General features: G+C 69.7%; 2 protein-coding genes across 2 annotated transcripts; both read right to left on the minus strand.

Moving 5' to 3' along the window:
* Window positions 1-579: 579 nt before the first annotated feature.
* LOC121062756 (cadherin-related family member 5-like) lies at window positions 580-10,882 on the minus strand (the record flags this gene model as incomplete). Its single annotated transcript, XM_040542949.1, has 11 exons — window positions 10,834-10,882; window positions 9,241-9,339; window positions 7,792-8,006; window positions 5,839-5,898; window positions 5,654-5,746; window positions 5,113-5,199; window positions 4,907-5,017; window positions 3,282-3,446; window positions 2,369-2,459; window positions 1,721-1,827; window positions 580-780 (listed from the first exon to the last, which is right to left on the minus strand). Coding segments are annotated over exons 2-11 (1,191 nt in total), but the record flags the coding sequence as incomplete, so codon positions are not given.
* Window positions 10,883-16,298: 5,416 nt separating this feature from the next.
* On the minus strand, window positions 16,299-16,833 carry ATP6V1F (ATPase H+ transporting V1 subunit F; the record flags this gene model as incomplete). The annotated part of the gene is made up of 1 exon (XM_040542950.1): window positions 16,299-16,833. A coding segment is annotated over one exon (264 nt), but the record flags the coding sequence as incomplete, so codon positions are not given.
* Window positions 16,834-16,851: the final 18 nt, after the last annotated feature.

Consider the following 16,851-nt stretch of genomic DNA (forward strand, 5'->3'; position numbering starts at 1 on the left):
CCTTGTCCCCAATTTTCCACATTCCCATGTCCCCATGTCCCTGTGTTCCCAGGTCTTTCTGTCTCCATATCCCCATACCCAATGTCCTTGTATCCCAATGTCCCCATATCCCCACAATTCCATGCCCCCACATCCCTGTGTCCCCACATCCCCATGTCCCTGTGACCCCACGCCCCAACATCCCCACGTCCCCATGTCCCCGTGTTCCCATAACCCCACGTCCCCACGTCGCCATGACCCAATTACCCCACATCCCTGTGTCCCCATGTCTCCGTGTCCCCACATCCCCACGCTCCTGTGTCCCCGCGTCCCCACGTCCCCGCGTCCCTATGTCCCCATATCTCCATGTCCCCATAACCCCATATCCCCACATCCCCATGTCTCCATGTCCCTGTATACCCATGTCTCCGTGTCCCCATAACCCCAAGTCCCCACATCCCCGTGACCCAATAACCCCACATCCCCATGTCCCCAGGTTCCCATGTCCCCATAACCCCACGTCCCCACATCCCCATGTCCCCGTGTCCCCACATCCCCACGCCCCCACGTCACCATAACCCCGTGTCCCCACGTCCCCACCTCGGGGAAGTCGGGGTCGTGGGCGCGCAGGGCGAGGACGTGGCCGCCGAAGGTGGTGACGAGCGCGGCCTCGCGGGCGCCGGCGGGGACGAAGGCGCGGACGGCCGGGCGGGCGAAGCGGGGCGGGTGCCGGTTGGTGGCCAGCACCCGCACCACGGCCACCGCCACCGCGTACTTGGTGGCGTCGTTCACCTGAGAGGCCTGGGGACAATGGGGATAATGGGGACAATGGGGACAATGGGGACAGGGACGGGGACCTGCCCGGCTGCCACCAGCACCCCGCAGACACCAGCACCCCCAGTATGGGGACATGTCCCACGTCCCCACCCGTGGTGTCCCCCTTGTCCCCATCTCCCTGGGAGTCCTTCAAGTCCTTCACCCCAGGACCCCCATCTCCCCCCATGGGCCCCCATCTCCCCAGCATCCTTCACCCCGGGTACCCCCCATTACTCCACATCCCCCCATCTCCCCCAGGTCCCCCAACCTCCCCAGCTCCCCCCCAGTTAACCCTGGGTCCCCCCATTAACCCTGGGTTCCCCCATCTCTCCGAGGTACCCCCCCCGTCACCCCACGTCCCCCCGACTAACCCTAGGACCCCCAAATCTCCCCCAGGTCCCCCCATCACCCCATGTCCCCCCCCCAATTTACCCCAGGTCCCCCCCATCTTCCTCAAGTCTCCCCACTCCCCCAGGTACCCCCATTAACCCCAGGTCCCCCCACCTCCCCAGGTCCCCCCCATTGTCTGTGGGTCCCTCCCATTAACCCCGGTCCTCCCATCTCCCCCAGGTCCCCCCAACCAACCCCGGGTCCCCCCCATTAACCCCGGGTCCCCCCCATTACCCCTGGTCCCCCCACCTCCCCAGGTTCCCCCCCATTAGCCCTGGGTCCCCCCCAACCTCCTCAGGTCCCCCCCATTACCCCCATGTCCCCCCCATTACCCCACGTTCCCCCCACTACCCTAGGACCCCCCCCATTAACCCCAGTCCCCCCAAAATCTCCCCCGCATCCCCCCACTACCCCATGTCCCCCCCCTCCCCATACTCCCCCCTCTCCCCCATGTCCCCCCACTACCCCATCTCCCTCATCTCCCCCCACCTCCCCAACCCCCCCCACCCCCCCCGCCCCCCGTGCCCCCCCCCACCATGACGCTGAGGCTGATGGCGGGGGTGCGCCGGCTGCTCTCCACGGCGCGCAGCAGCGTGATGGCCCCGGTGGCGTTGTCGATGTGGAAGCGGGCGCTCTCCTCGCCTTGGGGGGGGGGCACCCTCAGCAGCCCCCCCCCCACGACCCCCAACCCCCCCCCCCCACCGAGGGCACCGCGGGAAAATCCCCCCGGGGGGGGGGGGGGAGCACCTGGGGGCCCCCAGCATCTCCCCAGGGGTGTCCCCAGCATTTGGGGGGGGGGGGGGGCGCACGGTGCAAATGGGGGGGGGGATTAACCCCTTCAGCACCAAGGGGGGGGGGTTGACCTCTCGTGACCCCACAGCCCCCCCTATAATCGGGGGGGGGAGGGGGGATTAGGCCCCCCCCCCCCAGCTCTATCCCTTTATTCAATTTGTGCCCGTGGGGCCGCATTGGAGGCAGGCAATTGGATTGTGCTGGGGGGGGGGGAGGGAGAATGGGGGGGGGGGGTTGGGCACCGGTCCCCTCTGTGCATGTGTGTCCATGATCCCCCCCCCCCGTGTCCATACCCCCTTGTGTCCGTGCCCCCCTCCCCCCCCCGTGTCTGTATCCCCCATGTCTGTGCCCCCCGTGTCCGTGACCCCCCCCCGTGCCCCCCCCCCGTCACCTGCCAGCAGGGAGTAGGTGATGGCCGCCCGCAGCCCCCTGTCCCCGTCCTCGGCGTAGATGGAGCCGGGGCTGAAGCGCAGCGGGGAGCCCTGCTGGGGGCGGGGGGCGCTCAGCCCCACGGGACCCCCGCCCCAAGGAGACCCCTCCCTGGGTACCCCCACTCTGAGACACCCCCCCCCCCCCCCCCCCATCACCGGGCATCCCCTGTCCTCGGGTACCCCCCTTCATTGGAAACCCACCCTGGGGACCCCCACCTTGGGTACCCCCATCCCCATGAGCCCTCCCCCCCCCCCCACCCGGAGCCCCCACCCCCATGTGCCCCCCCCAGGTACCCTCCACCCCAAGTGCTCCCCCCCCCCCCCAGGTACCCCCACCCCCTTGTATCCCCACCCCCAGGAGCCCCCACCCCCTGCTACACCCTCCGAGGTGCCCCCCACCCCAGGAGCCCCCCCCCAGGTACCCCCCCTTTGTACCCCCCCCCAAGTACCCCCACCTCCAGTACCACCACCCCCAGGTACCCCACCCCAGGAGCCCCCCCCCCACGTACCCCTCCCCCAAGGTACCCCTCCCCCCAGGAGCCCCCACCCCCTTGTACCCCCCACTCCCTTGTACCCCCACCCCCAACTACCCCCCTCCCCAGGAGCCCCCCCCCCCAGCTACCCCCCCCCAGGTGCCCCCACCCCCAGTTAACCCCCTCCCCAGGGAACCCCCCCCCAGGAACCTCCCCACCCAGGTACCGCCCTCCCCCCGTTACCCCCCTCCCCAGGTACCCCCACCCCCAGTTACCCCACCCCCAGGAGCCCCCACCCCCAGGTGCCCCCACCCTGGGTACCCCATCCCTGTGCCCCCCCATCCCTGTGCCCACCCCCCCCCCCCAGCCCCTCCCCGTGCCCCCTCCCCGTGCCCCCCACCGTCAGCTCGCCCTCGGTGACGTTGGCGGTGTAGACGGGGCTGATGCAGACGCCGGGGGGGTCGGGGGGGGCGCAGGGCAGGAAGCGGGGGTACTGGTCGTCCCCGTCCAGCACGTTGACCCGCACGCGGGCCGAGGTGTTGAACCGCTCCTTGGTGTTCATCTCCTGCGGGACCGACGGATGGACGGACGGGTGGGAGGACGGACGGACACGGGGGGGGGGGGGGGGCACCCTGGGGGGTGTCTGCCCCCCGCCGCGACCCTGGGTCTTATGCCCAGGGGCTGGGGGTGGGGGGGGGGGGGCGCACCCCGAATCCCACCGCTGGGACCCCTGGGGACATGGCCCCGGCACTGCCAACCCCCGGGGACAAGGAGCCGCTGGCACGGGGACCTCTGGGGACAGGGACACTGGGGACACAGACCCCTGGGGACAGGGACCCCCACGGTACAGGGACACTGGTGGCACAGACATTGGTGGCACAGGGACCCCCATGGCACAGGGACGGTGAGGACACGGACCCTGGGGACAGGGACCCGAAGGCACAGGGACACTGGCGGCACAGGGATGCTGGTGGCACAGACACAATGGTGGCGTAGGGACACTGGTGGCACATGGACCGCGTGGTACATGGATACTGGTGGCACAAGGACACTGGTGGCACAGGGACCCCATAGCACAGGGACAATGGTGGCACAGAGACACTGGTGGCACCGGTGGCATAGGGACGCTGGTGGCACAGGGACCCAATGGCACAGGGACGCTGGTGGCACCGGTGGCACAGGAATCCCGTGGCACAGGGACACTGGTGGCACAGGGACACTGGGGACATAGGGACAATGGTGGCACAGGGACCACAGGGACACTGGTGGCACAGGGACACCGGTGGCACAGGGGCTGCCCACAGGTGCCACAGGTGGGTGCCCCCGGGGGGGGGCCATATGTGCGGGGGGGGGGGGGCCATCCATCAGGGGCCCATTAGGGAAATTACCCCAGGGATTGAGGGCAGGTGCCGGGGCGCTGACGGGATCACGTCGCCCCCAATTAGCGGGGAGCGGCTAACGAGCGCGGGGGGGACATGCCGGCACCGGGGGGGGGGGAGGTCGCAGGCTGTGAGCACAGCCCTGGGTAAGCCCCCCCCTCTGTGCTCATCCCCACGGTGTGTGTGCCGCCCCCACGTCACGGCGGGGACAGGGCACAGGGACCCCGGGGCCAGGGGTGGGCACGGGGTGGGCACAAGGGACAGGGGGACACGGGGTGGGCATGAGGGGACACAGGGACACAGGGTGGGCACGAGGGACATGGGGTGGGCACAAGGGACATGGGGTGGGCACGGGGTGGGCACAAGGGACACAGGGACACGGGGAAGGTGCAGGGTGGGCACAGGGGAGATGGGGACAGGACACGGGCACGATGTCCCCAGACCCGTGGCGTGGCAACCACACGGACGCGGGCTGGACGTGGCACGGGCAGAGGGGACACCGGGACGTGGGGCGGACACAGGGCATGGGCACCAGGTCCCCAAACACGCCGGTGGGGCTGCATGAACACGGGGGGGGCCACGTGGCATGGCCACGGGGGACACGGGGACATGGGGACCCAGGGGGGGACATCGGGGGGCTGCTCACCACGGCTGTCACCACCACCTCCAGGCGCTGCCGGCTCTCGAAGTCGAGGGCGCGCGCCAGCACCACGCGGCCGCTGTTGGGGAGGTCGATGCGGAAGAAGCGGGCGTCGGGCTGGGGGGGGGACATGGGAGGTCAGCGCCACCATGGCACCAGGTGCCCCATCCCCCCCCATCCCCCTCGGTGTCCCCGTCCCCCCAAGGACGCACCGAGGACGCATCGATGACGTACATCAGCAGGTCCCCGTCCGCGTCCTCCGCCTGCGTGCTGAACACCACCGAGTGCACGGCCACCAGCTGCGGGACCCCCACGTCACCCGGGCATGCCGGGGGGACCACCGCAGCCACCCACGTGTCCCCAGCCCTCCCAGGTGCCCCCCAACAACCCAGTCCCCTGTTTCTGCCCCTATCCCCTTCCTTGTCCCTGTGCCCATGGACGTCCCCTTCCCTGTCCCATCCCATCCCATCCCATCCCATCTCCATCTCCACCCCCATCCCATCCCATCCCATCCCCAACCCACCCCATCCCATCTCCACCCCCATCCCATCCCCATCCCCATCTCCACCCCCATCCCATCCCATCCCATCCCATCCCATCCCCAACCCATCCCATCCCATCTCCACCCCCATCCCATCCCATCCCATCCCATCCCATCCCATCCCATCCCATCTCCACCCCCAATCCCATCCCCATCCCAATCCCATCCCCATCCCAATCCCAATCCCAATCCCATCCCATCCCTCCCCACACCTCGCTGACATTGTGGGTGAGGACAGGCTCCCCACGGAAGCGGGGCCGGTTGTCGTTCTCGTTGAGGACCTGGACAATGACGCGGTACTCCACCTGCAGGCATGGGAGTGCAGTGGGGGGGGTGACCCCAGGGGAATATGGGGGGACTGACCCTGAATCCCCAGCCCCACGTTCCCACACCGTACCGGGGCGAAGCCGTCCTCGGCGCACGTCAGGGCCACCATCAGCACCGGGGACTCCAGTTCCTGCGGGGGACGGGCGCTGGGGACACGGGGACACGGGGCCTGCCCCGGGGGGGCACCACAGTGTGGGGTCCCCACGTCCCGGGGGGGACCGGCTGGGACAGGGCGTGGGGGGAGGATGTGGGGTGGATGGGGGAGTGGGATGGACAGAGTTGGGTGGGATGGACAGAGAGGGGTGGGACAGACAGATGTGGGTGTGGGATGGACGTGGATGTGGGATGGACAGACGTGGACGCAGGACAGACGTGGATTTGGGACGGACAGACATGGACGTGGGATGGACGTGGGTGTGGGACGGACAGACGTGGATTTGGGACGGGCAGACATGGATGTGGGATGGACAGATGTGGGTGTGGGATGTACGTGGATGCAGGAGAGACAGACATGGATTTGGGATGGACAGACATGGGTGTAGGATGGACGTGGATGTGGGATGGACATGGATGCAGGATGGACAGACGTGGATGCAGGACAGACAGACATGGATCTGGGATCGACAGACGTGGATGCGGGATGGACAAACATGGATGTGGGATGGACAGACATGGGTGTGGGATGGACGTGGGTGTGGGATGGACGTGGATGCAGGACAGACAGGCATGGAGGTGGGATGGATGTGGATGTGGGATGGACGGACGTGGGTGTGGGACAGACAGACACGGGTGTGGGATGGACGGAGATGTGGGACAGACAGACGTGAATATGGGATGGACATGGGTGCAGGGTGGGCAGACGCGGGTGTGGGACTGACAGATCTGGGTGTGGGATGGACGTGGGTGTGGGATGGACAGACATGGCCACAGCTGGCTGGAGGCAGGGGCAGGGTGGGTGCCGATGGAGGCAGGGTGGGCGGAGGAAGGATTTGGGATGGACGGAGGACGAGGTCGGGCTCAGGATGGGCTCAGGACGGGTTCAGGATGCATGGAGGTGGATGGGGGACAGACAGAAAGGGCCGGGGGGCAGCAGACGGGCACAGGATGGGCACCGGGTGGAGGGCGGCGTGGTGGGGATGGGTGGGGGCGGGATGGGTGGTGGAGGACGTGGGGTGGAGGCTGTGATGGGCAGAGGTTGGTGCAGAGGGGAGAGGCTGGAGGGGTGGTGGTGGGAGTGGGGTAGGGGTGGGACAGGGGCAGGAAGGGTGCGGGGTTGGTGGAGGATGGGTGGAGGCTGGGTGAACGACAGATGGACGATGGATGGAGGATGGATGGAAGACGGGTGGAGGATGGACACAGGATGGATGGAGGCTGGGTGGAGGATGGACAGAGGATGGACGGAGGATGGACACAGGATGGACACAAGATGGATGGAGGATGGATGGAGGATGGATGGAGGACAGGTGGAGGATGCATGGAGGATGGATAGAGGCTGGGTGGAGGATGGGTGAAGGATGGAGCAGGACAAATGGAGGACGGATGGAGGATGGATGGGGGCTGGATGGAGGCTGGATGGAGGCTGGATGGGGGACGGATGGAGGATGGACACAGGATGGACACAGGATGGATGGAGGACGGATGGAGGACAGATGGAGGGTGGATAGATGACAGATGGAGGATGGATAGAGGCTGGATGGAGGACAGGTGGAGGCTGGATGGAGAATGGACACAGGATAGATGGAGGATGGATGGAGGACAGGTTGAGGATGGATGGAGGATGGATGGATGACAGATGGAGGCTGGATGGAGGCTGGATGGAGGACGGATGGAGGATGGACACAGGATGGATGGAGGCTGGACGGAGGATGGACGAAGGATGGGTGGAGGCTGGATGGACAATGGATAGAGGCTGGGTGGAGGATGGATGCAGGACAGTTAGAGGACGGATGGAGGATGGATGAAGGACAGACACAGGACAGACACAGGGACAGGGGACGGACGCAGGACGCACACGGGGCCGCACCTCGCGGTCCAGCGCCCTCCCGGCGGAGGCGTTGAGGCGCAGGCTGCGCCCGTCCAGGTAGAACCAGGCGGCATCGGTGCCGGCCAGGCAGAGCTGCAGCGCGGGGCCCCCCGCGTCCCCTCCCGCCGGCAGCCGGGCCACCAGGCTGCCGTGGGCGCTGTTCTCCGGGATCTCCGTGAACACGTTCCCGAAGCCGCTGCAGCCCTCGCCCCGCGCTGCGCCGCGGCGTCAGGGACCGCGGCCCCACAGAGGCTTCACACGGGGGGTCCCCGGGTCCCAGGTCCCCACCTCCAAGGTCCCCAGATCCTCACCCCCAGGTCCCCGTGTCCCAGGTCCCCATCCCCAGAGTCCCCATGTCCTAGGTCCCCGCCACCAGGTCCCCATGTCCCAGGTCCCAGGTCCCCATCTCTAAGGTCCCCATCCCAAGGTCCTCCCCCCCGGGTCCCCACCCCCAGGTCCCCATGTCCCAGGTCCTTACCCCCAGGTCCCATGCCAAAGGGTCCCCATAACCCAGTCCTCACCCCCAGGTCCCCATCTCCAAGGTCCCCACCCCCAGGTCCCCAGGTTCCAGGTCCCCACCACCAGGTCCCAGGCCCCCATCTCCAGGGCCCCGTGTCTCAGGTCCTTACCACCAGGGCCCCACACCAAAGGGTCCCCATGCCCCAGGTCCCCAACTCCAAGGTCCCCAGGTCCCCGCCCCCAGGTCCCCACGTCCCAGGTCCCAACCCCCAGGTCCCCACCTCCAGGTCCCCATGTCCCAACTCCCCATGTCCCAGGTCCTCACCCCCAGGTCCTCACCCCCAGGTCCCTATCTCCAGGGTCCCCATGCCCCAGGTCCCCATGCCCCTGGTCCCCATCTCCGAGGTCCCCAGGTCCCCAGGTCCTCACCCCCAAGTGCCCCCCACCACGTCCCCTTGCCTCTGGATCGCCATCACCCCCGTCCCTCTCACTGGGTCCCCACCTCCAGGTCCCCGCTGTCCCCACCCCCACGGTCCCCACCCTTTGTTCCTCAAACCCTCAAGTCCCTGTCCCCAAGGGCTGCCATCGACAGCGTCCCTATACCCAGGTGCCCATCTTGGGGTCCCCTTCTGTGGTCCCTATCCCCTGGGTGCCCACCCATGGGTCCCCACCTCTCATGGTTGCCACCCCCAGCGTCCCCATGTCTTAGGGTCCCCGTCCCCAGGGTCCCCATCCCCAGGGTCCCCATTGCTAGGGTCTCCATCCATCCCCAGTGTCCCCAGTGTCCCCAGTGTCCCCATGTCTTAGGGTCCCTGTCCCCAGGGTCCCCACCCCAGTGCCTCCATCCATCCCCAGTGTCCCCAGTGTCCCCAGTGTCCCCATGTCTTAGGGTCCGCATCCCCAGGGTCTCCATCCCCAGGGTCCCCACCCCAGTGCCCCCATCCACCCCCAGTGTCCCCAGTGTCCCCAGCGTCCCCATCCCACGCTCACCGGTGGCCAGCTGCAGCACCAGGCAGGCGGCCAGCAGGGCCCGGCAGGACGGTGCCGCCATGGGGACCGGGGACCGGTGACGGGGCCCTGGGTGGCAGCCTGCGGCCAGGAGGCGACGAGCGGGGGTGGCACCGCCGTGTCCCCGTGTCCCCTGCGCCCCATCAGCCACCCGTGCCTGCCATCCCCGGGTCCCCATCCATGTCCCCATCCCTGTGACATGGGGCGCAGGTGCCACGCCCCTGTCCCCATCCATGTCCCCATCCCTGTGACATGGGGCGCAGGTGCCATGCCCCTGTCCCCATCCGTGTCCCCATCCCTGTGACATGGGGTGCAGGTGCCACGCCCGTGTCCCCATTCGTGTCCCCATCCCTGTGATGTACCCTTGTCCCCAGCCCTGTCCCCGTCCCCATGTCCCCATCCCCGTAATGTGGCCATGTCCCCAGCCCTGTCCCCATCCCTGTGACGTGCCCGTGTCCCCATCTGTGTCCCCATCCCCGTGACGTGGCCGTGTCCCCATCCCTGTCCCCATCCCTGTGTCCCCCTCCCCGTGATGTACCCGTGTCCCCATCCCTGTCCCCATGCCCAGGACCCTGCACTTGGGTCCCCACCTGTGCCCCCCCCTCTGTCCCCATGCCAGGTGCCCGTACCCCTGTCCCCAGCCCTGTCCCCCCCTTTGTCCCCCCCCGTGCCCCCTGCCCCCGGGGCATCCCATGCAGCTGGTGTGCAGGTGACCCAGGTGTGCAGGGCCCCGCACACGCGTGTGCCCCCCCCCTGCCCGCCCCCCCGCTAACCCGATTACGGCCCCGGCCCACGCAGGAGGGCGCTGCGGGGACACGGCCCCACGCACGACCCCCCCCCAAGACCCCCCCACGACCCCCCCCCACCGGGGCCGGGATGGGGGGGGCTGCAGGTCTGCCCCCCCCCTTCCCCGTGCCATATGGCCCGCCCCCACGGCAGCCCCCTCCCACCGGCCACATGCTGCTGCCGGCCCCCAATTAGCGGCCGTTAATTAGCGCGGGGAGGGGGGGGGAGCCCCATCTGCCGCCCCCCCCCCCCTCCGGCACCGCGCTGGGGGCCCGGGACCCCCCCACCATGGGGCTGCCCCCCCTCCCCCGCTGCCTGCCCCTACTGACCCCCCCCCCCATCCCCATATGAGGGGGGGCATTCAGGGGTACCCCCCCCCACCAGCCCCCCCGATAGGAAGCCCCCCCCACCCCCCCTGCTCCTTGCCTCCCCCCGACTCCCCCCCAGCAGCTCAAGGCAGCCCCCCGGGTTCCCCCCCCGGACCTCCCTTGCTGGGGGGGGGGGGCTCCCAGGGGTCCCGGGCGTTCCCAGGGGTCCTGACCCCCCCACGCCCCCCCAGCACCTCCCAGCCCCCCCAGTCCTCCCCGGACCCCCTCCGGACCCCCCCCAGCCCCTCCCGGACCCCTCCCCCCGGGACCCCTTGTTGGGGGGGGGCTCCCAGGGGTCCCGGGGGTTCCCAGGGGTCCTGACCCCCCCAGCCCCCCCCAGCACCTCCCAACCCCCCCCCCCCGGACCCCTCAGGCCCCCGCCGACCCCCCCAGCCCCCCTCCTCCGGCCCCCCCCCGTTACCTGCCCGGCGCGGCGGCCCCGCCGCCCCCGGCGCTGCACCCCCGGGCCGGGGCTGGGGACAGGGACAGGGAAGGGACAGGGAAGGGACAGGGCGGGGGGGGGCCGGGGGGGGGCGGATCAGCGGGGGCAGAGCCGGGAGCGGCCTCAGCCGGCGGCGGGCGGGGCGGAGACCGGGGGGTGTGGGGCTGTGTGGGGGCTGTATGGGGTGTGGGGGCTGTATGGGGTTTATGGGGCGTATGGGGTATGTGGGGAGTATGGGGTATATGGGGTTCTATTGGGCTGTATGGGGCTGTGTGGGGTGTATGGGGCTGTGTGGGGCTGTATGGGCTCTATGGGGCTGTATGGGACTGTATGGGGTGTATGGGGCTGTGTGGGATGTGTGGGGTGTGGTGGCTGTATGGGGTGTGTGGAGAGTATGGGGTGTATGGGGTATGTGGGGAGTATGTGGTATATGGGGCTCTATTGGGCTGTATGGGATGTGGGGCCTGTATGGGCTCCATGGGGCTGTATGGGACTGTATGGGCTGTGTAAGGCGTGGGGGCTGTATGGGGTATGCGGGGTACATGGGGTGTATGGAGAGTATGGGCTCTATGCTATGGGGCTGTATAGGATGTGTGGGGTGTGGGGCATGTGGCTGTATGGGGTGTGTGGAGAGTGTGGGGTGTACGGGCTGTATGGGGCTGTGTGGGGCGTATAGGGCTCTACAGGACTTTATGGGCTCTATGGGGCTGTATGGGGTGTGTGGGGAGTATGGGGCTGTATAGGCTCTATGGGGCTGTATGGGATGCATGGGTTGTATAGGGCTGTGTGGGGCTCTATAGGCTCTTTGGGTTGTGTGGGGCTGCATGAGTCTGTACGGGGCTGTATAGTCTCTATGGAGCTGTATGGGGCTGTGTGGGGTGTATGGGGTTTATGGGGCTGCCTGTATGGGGCTGGATGTGGTGTATGGGGTGTGTGGGCGTGCATGGGGCTGCCTGTATGGGGCTGCCCGCATGGATCCCCCTGTATGGGGCTGCATAGGGTTATATGGAGTTGCGTGGGGCTGGATGTGGTGTATGGGACTGTGTGGGGTGTATGGGGCTGCCTGCACGGTATGGGTAAAGTCCCTGTATGGGGCTTTATAGAGCTGCATGGGGCTGCCCGTATAGGGCTGCCTGCGTGAGGCTGCCTGTATGGGGCTGCATGGTGCCATATGGGGTTATATGGCGCTGCCTGTATGGGGCCATATGGGACCGTATGGGGCCATATGGGGCTACATGGGAATGTATAGGGTTATATGGCGCTGCCCGTATGGGTCCGTATGGGGCCGTACGGGGCCTTATGGGGCTGTATGGGTCCGTATGGGGCTGCCCGCCCTGCGCTATCGCCCCCAGCGCCCCCCGCCCACGCGTGTTCGCGCCCCCCCCCCCCCCATCCTGAGCCGCGCTAAGCAGCTTTGGGACCGAGCGGATCTGCGGGGGGGGGGGTGGGGGGGGTGGGCACGCGGGGGGAGGGGGCGGGGAGGGTGATGCCCCGGGGGGGGGGGGGGTGTCCGTGGGGGGGATGTCCGTGGAGCGGTGTCCGTGGGTCCCCCCCCGCGGACACCCACGGGACCGCCCCCCCCGGCTCAGGTGTCGCCACCCGACACCGCGCCCCCCCCCGGCCCCCCCCAGCCCAGCATGGCCGGCCGGAGCCCCGCGGGGGGGGCGGGCAGGTAGGGCAGGGCCTGGGGGGGGGCATTCCGGGGGGGTGCTGGGCTCTGGGACCCCCCCCTCCCATAACTCTCCCCCCCCCCTTTTTCCCTGCAGGTGGGGGTCCCCTGGGAGCCGCGACCCTGCTCGGCCCCCCCCCGGCACCGGGCCCCCCCCGGGCACGGCCCTGCTGCTCCTGCGGGCCCCCCCCCGGCCCCCGGTGCCCCCCCAGCCCCCGGTGCCCCCCCGGTCCCTGGTGCTCCTTGGGGTGCGGGTGGCCCCCCAGCCCCAAAAGTGCCCCCCAGGGAACCTGGCGCCCCCCAGGACCCCCCCGTGCCGGGGGAGGGGGGCTTCGGGGGGGGGGGCACCCCCTGGCCATGCAGCCCTGCACCGGGGGGGCCCCACACCCCAAGATGGGGGGTCTCTGTCCCCCCCCACAGCACGGGTTTTGGGATCCCCATCCCACCCCGCACCCCTGCAGCTGAGGGACCCCCCACCCCGGGTCCTGGGGTCCCCATCCTGCCCCGTGCACCAGGGGGACCCCACACCCTATAACAGGGGGTCCCCGTCCTGCCCCGTGAGCTGCAGGGACACCAAACCCCAAAATGGGGGGTCCCCATCCCGCCTTGCACCCCTGCACCTGGGGGACCCCAAACCCAGGGACATGGGGTCCCCACCCCGCCCTGCACCCCAGGACAAGGGGTCCCCATCCAGCCCCGTGCGCTGCGGGGACGCCTCACCCCAAAATATGGGGCCCCCATCCCACCCCAAAACACAGGATATGGGGTCCCCCTCCCTTCCTGCACCCCTGCACCGCAGGGACCCCCCACCTCGGGTCCTGAGGTCCCCATCCTGCCCCGTGCACCAGGGAGACCCCACACCCTATAACGGGGGGTCCCCGTCCTGCTCTGTGCACTGCAGGGACACCGAACCCCAAAATGGGGGGTCCCCATCCCGCCTTGCACCCCTGCACCTGGGGGACCCCAAACCCAGGGACATGGGGTCCCCACCCCAACCCACACGTGGGGACAAGGGGTCCCCATCCAGCCCTGTGCACCAGGGGGACCCCACACCCTATAACAGGGGGTCCCCAACCTGCCCCATGAGCTGCAGGGACACCACACCCCGAAATGTGGGGTCCCCACCCCACCCTGCACCCCAGGACAAGGGGGACCCCCCACCCCAGAACAGGGGGTCCCCATCCTTCTCTGTGTACCGCAGCGACCCCACACCCCGAAATGTGGGGTCCCCATCACACCCCGCACCCCAGGACAAGGGGGACCCCAAACCCAGGGACATGGGGTCCCCGCCCTACCCTGCACCCCAGGACCAGAGGGAACCCCCACCCCAAAACGTGGGGTCCTCCCCCCGCCCCCCACCCAGGGACCTGGGGTCCCCATCCCGCCCTACACCCCAGGTCCGGCCACCCCCACCCCGCCCAGTGCCGGTGTCCCCGCTGTCCCCAGTGCCCCCCAGTGCTCCCAGTGCCCCCAGTGTCCCCGTGCCCCCAGTCCTGGTGCCGGGGGGCTGGGGGGGGGCGCAGCGCGCGGCCGTCACCCGCCTGAGCCGGGCCCAGCTCCGGGGGGACACCAAGCGCCGCAGGGACCGCGAGCACCAGCGCCTGCGGGTACGGGGGGGTGGGGGGGGCTTGGGGACATTGGGGGGGCGTGGGGACATTGGGGGCGTGGGGACGTTGGGGGGTTTGGGGACATGGGGGCTTGGGGACACTGGGGGGCATGGGGACATTGGGGGTTGTGGGGACATTGGGGGCATGGGGACATTGGGGGGTGTGGGGACATTGGGGGGCTTGGGGGGGGCGTGGGGACATTGCGGTCACGGGGACATTGGGGGGCTTGGAGACATTGGAGGGGTTTGGAGACTTTGGGGGGTGTGGGGATATTGGGGGGCTTGGGGACATTGGGGGCATGGGGACATTGGGGGGTGTGGGGACATTGGGGGGGTTTGGGGACATTGGGGGGCTTGGGGGTGGGTGCTTGGGGACATGGGGGGGGCAGGGCTTGGGGATGCGGGGGACTGGGGACATGGGGGACTGGGGGGGGGGGTCTGGGGACATTGGGGATCAGGGCCACGGGGGTCTGGGGCCAAGGGGAATTGGGGCCAAGGGTGGGGCTGGGGACATGGGGCTGGGGGCAGCCCAGGGGGCTCTGCCCCCCCGGGGGGGGGAATGGGGGGGGGGTCCCTGTATTTGGGGCCGGGGGTCACCTCGCGCCCCCCAGGTCCAGGAGCGCCTGCGCATGGCCCGGCGGCGGCAGCAGGAGGAGCCCCCGGCCCCCCCGGGTCCCCCAGGACCCCCGGCCCCCCCAGGACCCCCGGCGCAGGGGGGGGGGTCCCGGGGCCGCCCTGCGGCAGCAGCTGGAGCTGGCGCGGAGCCGGAGGAGCGGGGCCCTGCGGGGCCGGCGGCACAGGTGGGGGGACACTGGGGGGACACCGGGGGGGGGGGGGGGAGGGGGCACACCGGGACCACCGCCCTGCCCCTTCCCCACGTCCCCACGCCGTGTCCCCGTCCCCAAATGCCACGTCCTGTCCCTTCCCCGTGTCCCGCTGCCACCCCTCCCGTGTCCCCGTGTCCCGTCCCCCCCGTGTCCCGCTGCCACCCCTCCCTTGTGTCCCCACGTCACGGTGCCGCCACCACTTCCGTGTCCCTGTGACCTTCCCCTGCCCTGCTTCGTGTCCCCGTGTCCCGTCCCTCGTGTCCCCGTCCCTCCCCTGTACCCCCATCCCGTGTCCCCATCCCGTGTCCCCGTGTCCCCATACTGGGACCCCGACCCTTCCACATCCCCATGCCATGTCCCCATCCCGTGTCCCCGTCCCTCCGGTGTCCCCATGCCATGTCCCTGCCCCTGCCCCGTGTCCCCAGGCCCTGTCCCCCTCCCCATGAGCACGTCCCCACGTCCCCGTGTCCCCCCAGAACACGGTTTCCGTGTCCCCATGTCCCCATATCGCGATGCCCCCCCCCCCCCCCCCGGGGACACGCAGACCTTCCATGTCCCCATGCTGTGTCCCCATAGGGCACCCCTGTCCTTCCCATGTCCCCATGCCCTGTCCCCCCCCCCCCGTGCCCAGACCCTGTGTGTCCCCACACCGTGTCCCCTGTCCCCATATCGCAATGCCATCCCTCTGGTGCCCCCAAACCCCATCCCACGTGTCCCCCCGTGCGACCCCCCCCGAGGAACACGCAATTTCCATGTCCCCACACCGTGTCCCCTCCCTGTGTGCCCCCTCCAGGGACACCCAGACCCTGTGTGTCCCCATGTCCCGTGTCCCCGCACCGTGTCCCATGTCCCCCTATCGCGATGCTGTCCCCCTGGTGCCCCCACACCATGTCCCCCCCCCCCCCGTGCCCCCCCAGGAACACCCAGACCTTCCGTGTCCCCATACTGGGACCCCATCCCTCATGTCCCCACACCATGCCCCCCCCCAGGAACACGCAGGTCCCATGTCCGCACACCGTGTCCCCCCCCCGTGTGCCCCCCCCAGAACACCCAGACCCTGTGTCCCCATGTCCCCCCCCCGTGTGCCCCCCCCCAGAACACCCAGACCCTGTGTCCCCATGTCCCCATATCGCGACGCTGTCCCTCCGGTGTCCCCACACTGTGTCGTCCCACCCCCACCCCGTGCACCCCCCCCAGGAACACGCAGTTCCCACGTCCCCACACCGCGTCCCCTCCCCCCGTGTGCCCCCCCCCAGGAACACGCAGACCTTCCTGGCCCTGCTGGCCCCCCTGCTCCCCCCGCACCCCCGGCACGACGCAGCGAGTGCAGCGGGCACGGAGCGGCGGTGACGGGCGCCTCGTGTTGGGGACAACGATAAGGGGGGGGGGGGGGGGGGGCACAATGACACGGCGTGGGGGGGGGGCACAATAAACACCCGTGGGTCACCGCGGCGCCCTCGGCATCACCGCGGCGCCGCCGGTGGCCGGCTGGGTGCTGGGTGCGCCGGGCGGCACCGGTGCCATCCGGCCGGGCGCGGGCGCCGGCGGCGCCACCAGTGTCACCGGCGGCGTCACCGGCGTCACCGGCGGCGTCACCGGCGGCAGCAGGCCAGCTAGCGCAGGTCGTCGGCGGTGAACATGCCGCGGGCGCGGCGCAGCACCGAGTCCTTGGCGGCGTCGTAGGGGTGCTCCTTGGAGGGGATCTCCAGCACGGCCGGCAGCGAGCGCGTGTGCGCCTCGATGGCGTGCCGGATCAGCTCGGCGATGCACTGGTTGATCAGGATGATGCCGATGTCCTCCCGGCACAGGAAGCTCCTGGTGGGAGGGGGGGGGGGGCGGTCAGCACCACGGGACCCCCTTAAAGGACCCCGGGACACTCAAAAAGGACGCCGGAC

This window comes from Cygnus olor (genome assembly GCF_009769625.2).
Source record: "Cygnus olor isolate bCygOlo1 chromosome 1 unlocalized genomic scaffold, bCygOlo1.pri.v2 SUPER_1a, whole genome shotgun sequence".
Lineage (NCBI taxonomy): Eukaryota > Metazoa > Chordata > Aves > Anseriformes > Anatidae > Cygnus > Cygnus olor.